Raw genomic sequence first — 12,839 nt, 5'->3', positions numbered from 1 at the left:
TAGGAGCAAAAATTGGCTTTTAATGATGTCAGTAGCTCAACAAGTGACTCCTGTCAGTCTTGAGAGCCTCAAATAGAAGTTTGCACTTCCTTATATACCTCTATTTACATCTACAAAGCTTAATTCCATTGGAGTTTCCCTGGGAATATAGCAAGCAGGATTTGCACAAAGCAGAGCAGTGGAAAGGGGGAAAACAAAGAGTTCTGGCAGGACTCTCTAACAGATTTGATGACAGATTACAGAAGTTGTCATGGCTGCTCAGGTACATTCTACAAACAGCATAGTTACCTATTTAACTCATAGTTGCCTAATAACACAGTTAACTCATAGTTGCCCAATTCCATATGGAGGAGTGGTCTCCTCTCTCAAGAGGATCTACAAATAGGCTGACACTTTACTCTTGCCTCTTGTCCATTCTAATCTGTGCACAGCTTTCTGAGGCTGAGGTCTAGAAGTCTTCTCATCCAGAACTTCTCTGGCAGGCAGACAGGGCCAGTAGGAGTATAGCCAAGGTCACTGTCTTCAGCCCCAGGACCACAGGTGTGAACACAGACAGGAGGCCTGGGGACACAGGGGACAGCTTAGGTGGGACCCCTGGTGAGCACCCAAAGTATACATCCCAGTGCCATTTGTGGGTGAGGCTGAGCCCAGATGCTGTTTAACCCATGGACTCATGTCCTTCCTATGCAGGAAGAGGTCAGAGATCACCCTTCCCTCTCTCCTGGGCTAGAAGAAGCCTTGCCCTTTACCCCTACCTATACCCATATAATTTCAACAGCATCCCTCACCTCTGCTAATGAGAGAAAACTGGGGTCATTTATTGGATGCTCAGCTTCTCTGCCTCAGAGCCTGAGCCAATGTAATCTTGAAACAAATCCTACAATACAGAGTAATGATTCTGTTTTCAAAGATGAAGAGACAGACCTAGAACTAGAAGTAATTTGCCCAGAGCCACATGTGTCAAAGAAACGATTATACATTATTCACATGTTTTGAATCATCATGCTATAGTTTATAAATATATACAATTATGATGTATCAATTAAAATATTTTTTTAAAAAGAAAAGAAGTGATGGGCCCAGGTGGTCTGGCTCCTGTGAATGCCAGGATCAGGGCCCAGTGTCAGGGAGACTAACTGGCTATTTCTGACCCAAGTTCTCTCCAGTCACCAAGTAAGCTCAAGTGTTAACAGGTGACTTGCCAGATACTTTTCTGGATATTTGGCACCTGTGATTTCATTTCCAATTCTCATCCCCTTCCCCTTTATTCATGGGGTTGGATATCAGAGATTCAAGAAGCAGGGTGACCTGCTTGGAATTCTACAGGTAGAAAGGACTCCATCCAAGAGACCTGGCTATGAACCACATTTTTCAGCACTATTGTGCATGGCCTCACAATATAATACGTGGGGGGCTCACTACCTCTCCAGCAAGACTACCCACTCTACAGTGAGCTGGTACTGGCTATTAAAAAGCTCTTTCTCTGAGCTGCTGTAACATGATTCTCTGGGGTTCCCGCTCTGTAGCAGAGCTGGAATCCTGGGAATTTTCTTGGAGGAGAATGAGCCCTAGAAATCTGAGACTACTGCTTTCTCATGGCCAAGCTACTCGTGGCCCCCTAGGGATGTCTCATTTCTTCCACTGGAGCTAGGAACACTCACCTGTCAGAGATATCTGGGGTGCAGGTTCATCGGTGAATTCTTTCTCTAGAGAAATAGGTTTTGCTGTAACACAGAAAGGCTTTTTCACATTTCTCCTTACCTTTCTGTCCTGCCACTTGCCACTTTCTGAGGCCCTGTGCTGATATCATGGGTTCCTGAGAGAAGCCAAGTAGTTTCTGCCTGGTGGGGGCTGGAAGTCAAATCCTGTAACTATAAAGAAGTAGTCAGGCCTTCTGCCTGAGCATCTCTGGGGTACAGCCAAAGCCTGATTCATCACTGTGTCTCCAGAACTTACTACATGCAAGGCAATCAACAGCCATGAAACAGATATTTCTTGAAAACTTGAATGTTTGTTGGAAAACAGAATGGGGAGAAGTTAACTCTGTATGGAAGAGGAAAATATTACACAAAGGAGGAGTCATTTGTGCTGGGCCTTGAAGGATGAGTAGGGGTTCTCCAGAGAAAAGGAGAAAACATTCTAGATAGAAGGAACTTATGTAAAGACATGGAGACTGAGAAGAACTTGCTTGTCTGGGACATGGTCAGAATTCCTTATGGGTCACCTGCCCCTGATACTTCCTAAGCAACTTGTCTCACCTTTTACTCTCAGCCTGCTGCCCTGTCCAGACAGATATTGAATGTTGGGTTTCCTATGAAATTTTACACAGTAGTAGGTGCCTGCATCCTCAATGGAGACACCATGGAGAAGAATACTGAAGTCATTGTTGGAGCCGCGCACTGCTGTGACATTGGGGTGGGAGATGCCTTCAAAATTGTAAATGGCCTCTCGGCTCAGACCAGTCCCTCGGAACCACCTGATGGGGCCAGGGGGACCATATCCAAGCACTGTGCAGTTTAGGAGGACAGTGTCACCAACGATCACCAGCACCAGCTCCTGGGGTTGGATAATCCAGAGGTCTAGCCTGGAGTCTCCAGCTCCTGAAGCCAAAGAGAAGATCCATGTTGGATTTCCTCCTTATCATAGCCTGCTCATTTCCTTCTTCATATCTCTCCTCCCTTCCCCTTTTCATGATTTGTTCTTTCAGCCATCCCCTTCCACTTCTTTTCATTACTCCCTGGTTGATTTATTCAGTAAAAAAGTTCTGAGAACCTGTGTACCAGGGCTGGCAAAGCAGAGCTCAGCAAGTCTCCCAACCGCCCTGCCTTGAAGTCATTCTCAGCATAGTGGTGGAGATGGTCAAGAAAAGTGACCCAAGTCTAGAATCCTATAGAACTTCAGGATGACAGAGAAGGTACCATAATAGCTTGGAAGAAGGCAAGGACACCTTCCAGAAATTCTGGCATCAAGTTAAAGTCAACCAACCCTTGACACATTCCATTTTAGCAGTTTACAGGTGATTTCACAAGTGTCCACTCTTTTCTTTAATCATCTAAATGAGCCATGAAGTACAAATGTCGTTGCCTACTTTGCAGTTAAGTATATAGAGCCAAAGTTAAATACATAACAGCATGTAGTTATTGAATAACTTACACACTTTTTGGATACCCAGGTCATCATGGGTGGATGTCTAGACACCAGAACCAATTGAGAAGTGGGGTAGACTACATGATCAGCCTGAGGTCTTCACTGTCCTCTGGTAGTATAGTATGTTCACACTTTTGCTGTGGCCTCCTTGTCCTTGGCTTGGAACTGAGCCATGTGACTTGCTCTAGCCAATGGGAAGTTGGCAGATGTGATAGAGGCTTCTTGTGCTTCTTGAGAAGATAACACCCAGGTTGCTGCTACTTCTGCAGCCTTGGCCCTGGCATGAGACATGGGAGGCAGAACTACCCCAACTTCTAGCAAATGTACAAGGGAGATAGAAATACTTATTGTGTATGCCACTGTGATTTTGTGTGATATGGCATGATTGTACATAAAGGTGAGGAAGGGCAGCAGATTAGAGCCAACATGTGGGCCACAGTGCCTCATACTCACCCTTCACAAACACAGAGGTGCCTTTATCCAGCTTATCTTCTGAGAACTCACACAGGCAGTGGTAGGTTCCAGCATGCTCCTTAGTGACATTGTGGATGTAGATGGAATAATCACAGTTCAGGGGCTCTAATGTCCTCTGGATCATAGGCATCACCCCAGGAAAAATGCCATGTTTGAAGTTATAAATTTCCTGTTGGTCCTGACTGTTCACCTTGACCCATTTTATCATATCATCAATGCAAGAGCTCACCACCATACACCTCAGTAAGAGGGTGTCACCTTCTGCCACCAGCATTGGGCCCTCGGGTTGTAGCACCTGCTGCTGTTCACTCCCATTGCTCTGCTCAGAGGCTCCTGCAACAAAGGAAGGGGGGCCTTTCATTGGGCAGAAAGGCCTTGGAGCCCTGAAAGGCAAGCTTCAATCTAGTCACTATGTGGCCAAGAACAATTGATCAGGACAAGAGAAGAGTGTAATTGGAGAGGAAAAGGAAAAAGGATGAGGTGACTAGCTGCAGAGAGATAACAGAGCTATTTAATAGAAAATCTACAAATAATCAAGAGAATTTAGGTGGTCATCTTGTCCTGAGAACTGAATGCTCTATCTCATTTATTCCTAAAATGCTCCTATGGGGTAGGCAACATTATCTTATTTTACAACAGAGAAAAGTGAACAGCTGAAAAAGCTAGGCAGCCCATCCTATACCATTTGTTAGGGACTGAATCATGTCTTCCTCAAATGCGTATGTCGAAGTTCTATCCCCCAATACCTCAGAATGTGACTGATTTAGACCTAGGGTCTTTAAAGAGGTAATTAAATCCAAATGAAGTCATGAGGGTAAGCCCTAATACAATCTGATGAGTATCTTCTTAAAAAGAAGAAATTTGGATGGATATATGGAGGGAAGACCCTTTAAAGACACAGAGAGAGGCAGTTATGTACAGGCAAAGGAGACAGGCTGAGTGTGGGGGGCCTTGCCCCCCCCCTAGTACTCTTGAGTGCCTTTTATGGGCATGTCTAAGCCTGCTGCAAGTCTACCCGGCAACAAGGAAGTAGCCCCAGTACCCTCCCCTTGCTCCCTCCCTCTAGCCCTACGGTATATATGCTGTAGCAGCTTCTGCAATAAACGAGACTTGATCAGAAACCTGTCTTGTCTCCATCTCTCGTGTCCCCTGTCCTTTGTCATTCTCACTCCCCCTCTAGGGTCTCCGTTGACTTACCCGCGGGCCGGGACAGCTGAGGAAGAAACCAACACCATGAACATCTTGATCATGGATTTTTAACCTTAAGAGTTGTGAGAAAAAATATTTTTAACGCCGAAGCCACCCAGTCTGTGATATGTTGCAATGGCAAACTAGCAGACTAGTATACCACTCATTAAGAATGTGACAGAGCCCTGATTGCAATCCTCAATATCTGTTCCAAAGGCCCTTGGTTTTCATCCTCAAACATTGCCTCTCAGAGACAGTTTGCGTGGTGTCATGGTCAGTGTAAATACTCTCCTTGCCATCTCCGAAACTACAGTTGTTGCTGGTGTGCTGCAAAGTGGCTCTATTTTGGGGACAGGTTGACTGTTGAGTTTAGCCTCAGAGTACCAAGAAGAGGACTAAGGCCTTTGGTGGAAGTTTTTTTACACCTGGCTTATAAACATCATTACATTTACTCCTCTCAAGGACTCTATGTTGCTTGAGTAGCAACAGGCCCAAACAATCATGGACTGAAACTTATGAATTTATGAGCAAAAACAAACTTCTCCTACTATAAGTTGTTTATGCCAGTTATTTTGTCATAGTAATGTAAAGCTGACTGAGACATATATACTAGCAACAAATAACTAGAATTTTAAATTTTAAACATTACTATCCCTAATATAATAAAAATTAGGAAATACATTGTGATAAATTTGACCAAAAATATAAATGATCTGTAAACTAAAAACTTATAAAATACTGCTGAGAGGAAAGAAAAAAACACTAAATAAACATCAAAACTTATGAACACCGTTCGTATGTTAGAAGACTCCATATTGAGAAGATGTCAATTCTTCTTAAATCAATGTATAGATTCAACGCAATCTCTATTCACAAGTTCCCAGGCTTTGCTTTAGAAATTGACAAACCAAATCTAAATTTCCTAGGGTAACTAAGACAATTTGAAAAAGAACAACATTGGCAAACTAACACTACCTTGATTTAGGACTTCTTATAAGGCTATAGTAGTCACAACAGTGTAATATTTCCATAAAGACAGACAAATATATCAATGAAACTGAATAGAGAGTCCTGAAATAGTCTACACATATGGACAACTGATTTTTGATGAAAATGTAGACAATCAGCACAGAAAGGGGAGTCTTTTCATCAACAATCCTAGAACACAAACAAATGAACAATAATTCATACTTCAAACCATCTACAAAAATTAATTCAAAGTGGATCATAGAACTAAACATAAAATGTAAAGTTAACAATTTCCAGTTGAAAACACAGGAAAGAATATTTGTAACTTGTTCAGGCAAAGATTCCTTGGATAACATCAAAACTATGATCCATAAAATAACAAATCAATGAATTGTCTTCATAAAAATTAAGAACACTTGCTGTTCAAAAGATACTTGAGGAGAGAGTCAAGTTTTCCCTGTGTGCAGGACATGATTTTATATAGAAACGCCTAAGGATTCCACCAAAAAACTATTAACACTGATAAACAAATTCAGTAAATTTGCTGGATGCAAAATCAATGTATAAAAAATAGCATTTTAATACATTGATAAAAATTTGCTGAAAAAGAAATTAAAAAGAATTCTATCCACAAGAGCTACAAAAATTAAAATGTCTAAGGAGAAACTTAATCAAGGAAGTGAAAGAACTCTACAGTACAAATTATAATACACTGATAAAAATGAAAAGGACACAAAAGCATGGAAAGATATCTCATGTTTATAGATTGGAAAAATTAATATTGTTAAAATATTCTTACTGCTTAAAGTAACCTAGAGTCAATGCATTTCTTATAAAAATACCAATGACATTCTTCACAAAACAGAAAAAACAATTCTAAAATTCGCATGGAAGCAGAAAAGACTCAGGATAGCCAAAAGAATCCTGGGAAAAACCTCTCAAACAACAGTGGAGGCACTACACCATCTCCTTACCTGACTTAAACACATAGCACAAAGTTATACTAACAAAACCAGCATGATATAGAACAAAGAATCCCAAAATTTGAACATGTACATACAGCCCACTGATTTTTTACAAAGGCACAAAGAACATAATTGGAGAAAGGATGGACTCTTCTATAAACAGTGCTGGAAAAACTGAAAATGAAACTAGATCCCTTCCTCCCACCATATACAAAAATAAACTCAAAATGAATGAAACCCCTAAATATAAGGCCTGGGGATATGAATAAAACATAGGGGACATACTTCAAGACATTGGTGTAGGCAAAGATTTTTGGATTAGAGTTTAAAAATACAGACAATAAAAATAAAAATAGAAAAATGGGCATATGTCAAATTAAGAAACTTCTATATAAAAAAGAATGATCAACAGAGCGGAGAGACAACATGTAGAATGGGGGCAAACATTTGTAAAGTATTCACCCCAAAATGATTAATATTCAGAATAAAGAATGAAAAAATTCAACAGTGAATCCCCAAATAATTTAGTTAAAAGTGGACAAGTAATCTGAATAGTCATTTCTCATAAGAAGACATGAAAATGACCAACAAGTAAGTATATGGAAAAATGGTCAGTATTATTAAACATTAGGGAGTTGGAAATTGAAACCACAATGAAATATCATCTTACACCATTAGAATTTTTTTTATAAAAAAGACAAAAATCAACAAATGCTACTTAGAATATGGATGAAAGGGAGCTCTTATTTACTCTTTGTAGGAATGGAAATTAGTACAACCTCTATAGAAGGCAGTATGAAGTTTCTTCAGAAATCAACAAATGGAACTTCCGTATGATCCAGTAATCCTACTACTGAGTGTATATTGAAAGGAAATGAAATTATTATGTTAAAGAGATACCTGCACTCCCATGTTTAATTTCAACACTATTCACAACAGCCAAGATACAGAATCAGTCAAAGTATCCAATGATGGATGAATGGAAAAAGAAAACATTATATATATACACAATGAAATATCTTCATCTATAGAAAGAATGAAATCTTGTCATTTGTGGCAACATGAATGAAACTGGAAGACATAAATCATGCATTTTAAGTAAAATAAGTCAGGCTCCGAAAGACAAATACAGCCTATCTTCACATATAGAAACTAAAAACAATCAATCTCATAGAAAAGAATTGGTCACTAAGGACAGTGAAGGGCAGGGGGAAGGGAGGTTGGTGAGGAGTTAGATAGTGGGTACCAAAATACAGTTAGAAAGAAGGAATTATTTCTGATCTATAGCAGAATAGAGGAACTATAGTCTACAACAATATTTCAAGCTAACCAGAAGAGTCTGGTGTTCAAGATAAGTGTTTGGGCAGGTGAAATGCTAATTACCCTGATTTGATCATTACACGCTATATACATGTATCAAATTATCATGCTGTATCTCAAAATATGTACAAATATTATATATTGAAAGAAAAGGTCAAAAGGGGTAGGGGAAGTGGGAGGGGAAGGGGAAAGGGAAGAAGGGAAAGGAAAAATCATGAGAAAAGAAAAAAATGGAAACAAAGTCTATGTAAATAGAGAAGGGCACACAGGTAATGGGGAAAAAATAAGAACAAATATACATCATGTACAGGTACAAGCAACCAATGATAAATGTAAATGTATTGTATACCTAAAATGTACCAATAAAAGAATTTAAGCAAAAAAAAAAGGATATTTGTTAAAGAATGAAAAGACAAGCCAAAGGGTCATATAAAATATTTTCAAAGCATAAATCTGATAAAAATATATAAACAACTCTCAAAACTCAATAATAAGAAACAAAAATAAAAATGAAAGTTGAATAAATATTTCAACAAAATAAATGTAACATATGCTCAGCATTATTACACACTAGAGAAATGCAAAGCAAACTGACAGTAAGAAATTCTACACACTTTTTAGAATGACTAAAATTAAAAAGATTTACCAAGGTATTGTTAGAAAAATATGGAGGAATTGTTATCCTCAGACATTGCTGATAAAAGTGTTTAACTTCTTTGAAAAACAACTTGGCAGCTATTATATTTTCTAGCTATTTTTCTGTTTACTGTTTCCCAAGAGAAATGAAAGCATATGTTCAAAGACTTGTACATGCATGTTTATAGATGCTTTATTTATAATAACCCTATATTAGTCACTTTCCTGTCACTGGGACAAAACATCTGACACCCACAAGTTAAAGGAGAAGAGGTTTATTTTGAATAAGAATTTCGTGGGTTCAGTTCACAGTTGGCTTGCTCCAAGGCCAAAACTGCATGGCAGAGGAAAGCTGTTCAATGCAGGGTGGAGAGAAAACAGAGCAGAAAGAGTGAGAGGGAGAGAGGAGACAGGGACAAGAATACATCTTTCCAGGTCACGTCCACAGTGCCTGCCTTCTCTGACCAGACCTCATCTCCCAACAGCTCATTCAGCTATGAACTCATAGATGGATTAATCCACTGATAAAAATAGGGCCCCATAATCTAATCACCTTTCCAAAGCCCCACTTGAACACATGAGATTTAGGGGGACATTTGAGATCTAATCCATAAAAAGCCCCAAACTGCAAACAACTCAAGGAGTAAATAAAAACCAAACTGGTTTATCCATATACTGGAAAGACATGAAGAGAAGTGAACTGTTGATATGTAGAAAAACTTGAGTTAATCTCAAGTTTATTATGCTGAGAAAAAGAAGCCAGACCAAAAAAAAAAAAAAAAGAAAAGCACAACTGTGTGATCTGTATGATCTTTATTATGCAAAATTCTAGAAAATGAAAACTAAGCTACAGTGACAGAATTTCTATCAAATAAGAATTTTCCTGGGGTTGAGGAGGATTGGAATTGATGAATCACAAGGAAACTTTTCTGGGTGCTGGGTGTGTTTGTTATCTTGATATTGGTGATGAAGTTATCACCAATGACTTCACATGTATAAAATCTACCCAGCATCCATGAAATGTATCAAATTGTACACAGATAGTCCCTGACTTACCATGCATGATTTGATTTAGGATTTTTCCACTTTGTCATGTTGTGAAAACAGTAGTCATTCAGTAGAAACTATACTTTAGATTTTGAATTTAGATCTTTTCCTCAGCTAGCAATATGCAGTAAGATCCTTTCTCAAGATGCTGGGCAGCAGCAGGGAGCTGCTCTTCCCAGTCAACCAAGTGATCACCAGGGGCAACAACCAATGTTATGGGTATATTCTGAGGCTAAGCTAGGATGTTCTGTAGGTGAGATGTATTCAATACACTTTTGACTTACAATATTTTCAGTTTGTGATGGTTTTATCAGGCTATAACACTATCCTAAGTCAAAATGCAGCCTTACCTGTGTACAGTTTATTGTATGTCAAATGCATCTCTGTAATGGCATTTTTAAAAAAGAAAAAATTGTGAGACAAAGCCTATGTGTGTAGAGAGAAAAGGACAATTAATGCAGATGAGGCAGAGAGAAAAAGTGAGAACCCAGAAAGTCAGTTTCCAGTTGGAAGTGCATCTGGGCAAGCAAAACATTAGGGAAGAAGCTGGAACTGGGCTCCTTGCCCCATCTTCACTTTCTGCTTCTTGATGATTCCAGGTTGCTATGTGGACTTTCAGAGCTGTCCTGGGAACTTTATTTCAGCCTTGTCTGTGGAGCTGGACCAGCTCCTTCCTCCCATCTGCAATTCCTTCCTGTTTTCCATTTCTACCTTTTGCCTTTCATAGTCCCTGTTAAGGGGTTCCCTTTGGAAGCCTGATAGAAAAATCAATATTTTCAAAAGATATTTTTGATCTGGGTAGGTTAGTTTATGATTTCATAGCCTAGTGCCTAAAACATAGCAGAGAGTCAAAAGTATTAGTGTCATGAGTGATTAGAAATTACTATTCACATTTTTAATGGAGGAAACCAGCTTGGGTAAATGAAGTGGTTTCAAAAGTTACATGGCCAGTGAGCGAAGGAACATCAGGTCTAGCCCCAGACCTGCATCCCTCCAGGATCTCTTCTGGCAATGATCACCCTGGAGGACTCAAAGTGTCAGGAACAGGATCTAGATCTTGGGAAGGCCTGAGGGAGGGGCCCAGATGGGCAGGAGATGGAATGATCCAGCTGAGAGCTAAGTGTCCTACATGATGGATCAAAGGGTTCTAGACCCAGAAGTCAAGCTATCCCAGGAGGCCCAACATTTAGGAGCTAAACAGGACTGACCCTGAATTAGAGGAGACATGAGTAAGATAATAATAATAGCCACCAGTTATTCTTTCATTATGCCTGATCTTTATAGGTCTTATTTTGTCCAATCATCATAACAAATTCATGAAGTTAGCTCAGTTTTACAGATAGGAAAAAGTGAGGCTCAGAGTGAAGTTACTTAAACCAGTAAGTGGTGAGATTTAAGCATAGCTATGTCTCAAGAAGAACTGAGGCTGGCTCAAGGGTGGGCCATGAATAGTATACTGTTCCACAGGATCCTGAGCTTAGAAAAACCCATGCTCAATTTAATTCTCTGCTACAGATGTCTTAAAGTTCAACAAGAGACCTGATTTTCACTTTGCACTGGGCCCCACAAATTATGTAGCTCATCTGGGTTTGAGTCTCATCACTTTAATATTCACAGCAACCCCAAGAAAGGTCCTATGGGTGCTCGCATTTTTGTAGAAGAGGAAATGAAGCTCACAGAGTCAGGGCATCAGATATAGGCACAGAAGTTCCAGCTGGAACCCAGTGATGTGAGCCCAGAGCCTGGGGACTTAGTTACTTTACTTAGTCACTTTACTCTGCTGCTTCCAAAGATATTCTGCTATGTTGGGCCTTTGGTCAACTCTCTTCTTGAACTAGCAAAGTTCTCAGCACCCCTCTCCATACTTCACTTTTTGGGGATAAAGCTCCTCTAAGCATGCAGAAATACTTGGTCCCCCTCTATGGGACCAGCCAGGGGTGGACCCTGTTGTATACCAGATTCACTTACCTGTTAGGTCAAGGAACAGTACCAGCAACAGGGAGCAGCGAGGTGAGTGAACCAGAGAAGTGGAGGTGGGCATCGTGAGGAGAACACGGTGCTTTGTGTGGTCCCCAGGACTGGCAGGCAATTGCTCTCTGGAGGCTGTTGGAGTCTGTGGTGGGGTCTGTGGATGAGGCTGTTTCTGATTCCCTTGTCCTCGGCTATTGGGGGAAGTGTTGTCATTACAAGAATAACCCTGGTGATGCAAGAGGAAGGAGCTGGGTTCAAGGGTTTCCTGCTTTCATGTTTGGGCTATGGTTCCTGTAACAACTGTGCCAAAATGTTGACTCTCTGCACAGACTCCATCTAGTCCACTTGGAGGGAGATGAGCACCCTGTCAGTGAGTGCCCTCTGGAGTCAGTTGGATTTTGGATCGAGTATTGGATCTACTTTCCTCGTGGCTGTGTAAGCTCTCCTTAATTCCCAGATTGGGGATTGAACTCAGAGAGCACTGCGCTATATCCCCACCTTTTTTTATTTTGAGACATGAGACTTGATCTTCATGCCTATTATGGCTTATATCTAGATGTCCCCCTAAAGCCTCATGCACTCATAGGTGGGGCTTTTGAGAGGTGGCTGGATCATGAGTGTGTGGTACTGCATTAGTCCACTAACTGGTTTAACATAGTTCTGGGTGTGGCCGAATAGATTTCCTGAAGACAGAAGTCTCACCCTGGGTGTGGGTGGCTGAATGGAATTAAAGGGACATGGAGCTTCCTTGTTGCTGTGGCTGTTGCTGCTGCTGCTTCTGCTTCACTCCCCCCCCCCTTTTTTTTTTTGCTTCCTCTGTTGTGGACTGTTTCTCCTCTGCCATGCTGCCCTTGGAGCCATTTAACTGTGCACTGAAACTTCTACAAACTGTGAGCTAAAATGAACTTTTCCTCCTTTAACTTGTGGGTGTTTTTTCCCAGCAAAGTAACCAAGTAACTAAGACACTTCCTCAGCTTCCCAAGTAGCTTGGATTATAGGTGTGCACTATCACACACCCAGTAATATGAGTTTAGTATGATACTTACCATCTCTGAGTGTCTCCTTCATCATGCTCAGAATGAGAAAAGCACTAATCCCTTTGAAAAGTATTGAGAGGATTGC

At 40.4% G+C, this 12,839-nt stretch overlaps 1 protein-coding gene across 1 annotated transcript; it reads right to left on the bottom strand.

Annotated features, from left to right (window-relative positions):
* Sirpb2 (signal regulatory protein beta 2) lies at positions 1-12,007 on the bottom strand. The gene is made up of 5 exons (XM_087188760.1): positions 11,715-12,007; positions 3,601-3,954; positions 2,259-2,600; positions 1,662-1,724; positions 1-561 (listed from the first exon to the last, which is right to left on the bottom strand). Exons 1-5 carry the CDS (start codon positions 11,785-11,787, stop codon positions 461-463), a joined length of 933 nt encoding a protein of 310 aa, XP_087044886.1. The 5' UTR covers positions 11,788-12,007; the 3' UTR covers positions 1-460.
* Positions 12,008-12,839: the final 832 nt, after the last annotated feature.

This window comes from Heterocephalus glaber, unplaced genomic scaffold (genome assembly GCF_053883595.1).
Source record: "Heterocephalus glaber isolate CG9 unplaced genomic scaffold, H.glaber_assembly_v1.0 deba00001532, whole genome shotgun sequence".
Taxonomy (NCBI): Eukaryota; Metazoa; Chordata; class Mammalia; order Rodentia; family Bathyergidae; genus Heterocephalus; species Heterocephalus glaber.
Note: the sequence above shows the minus strand (reverse complement) of the source record. Positions and strands in the feature narration are given on the sequence as shown.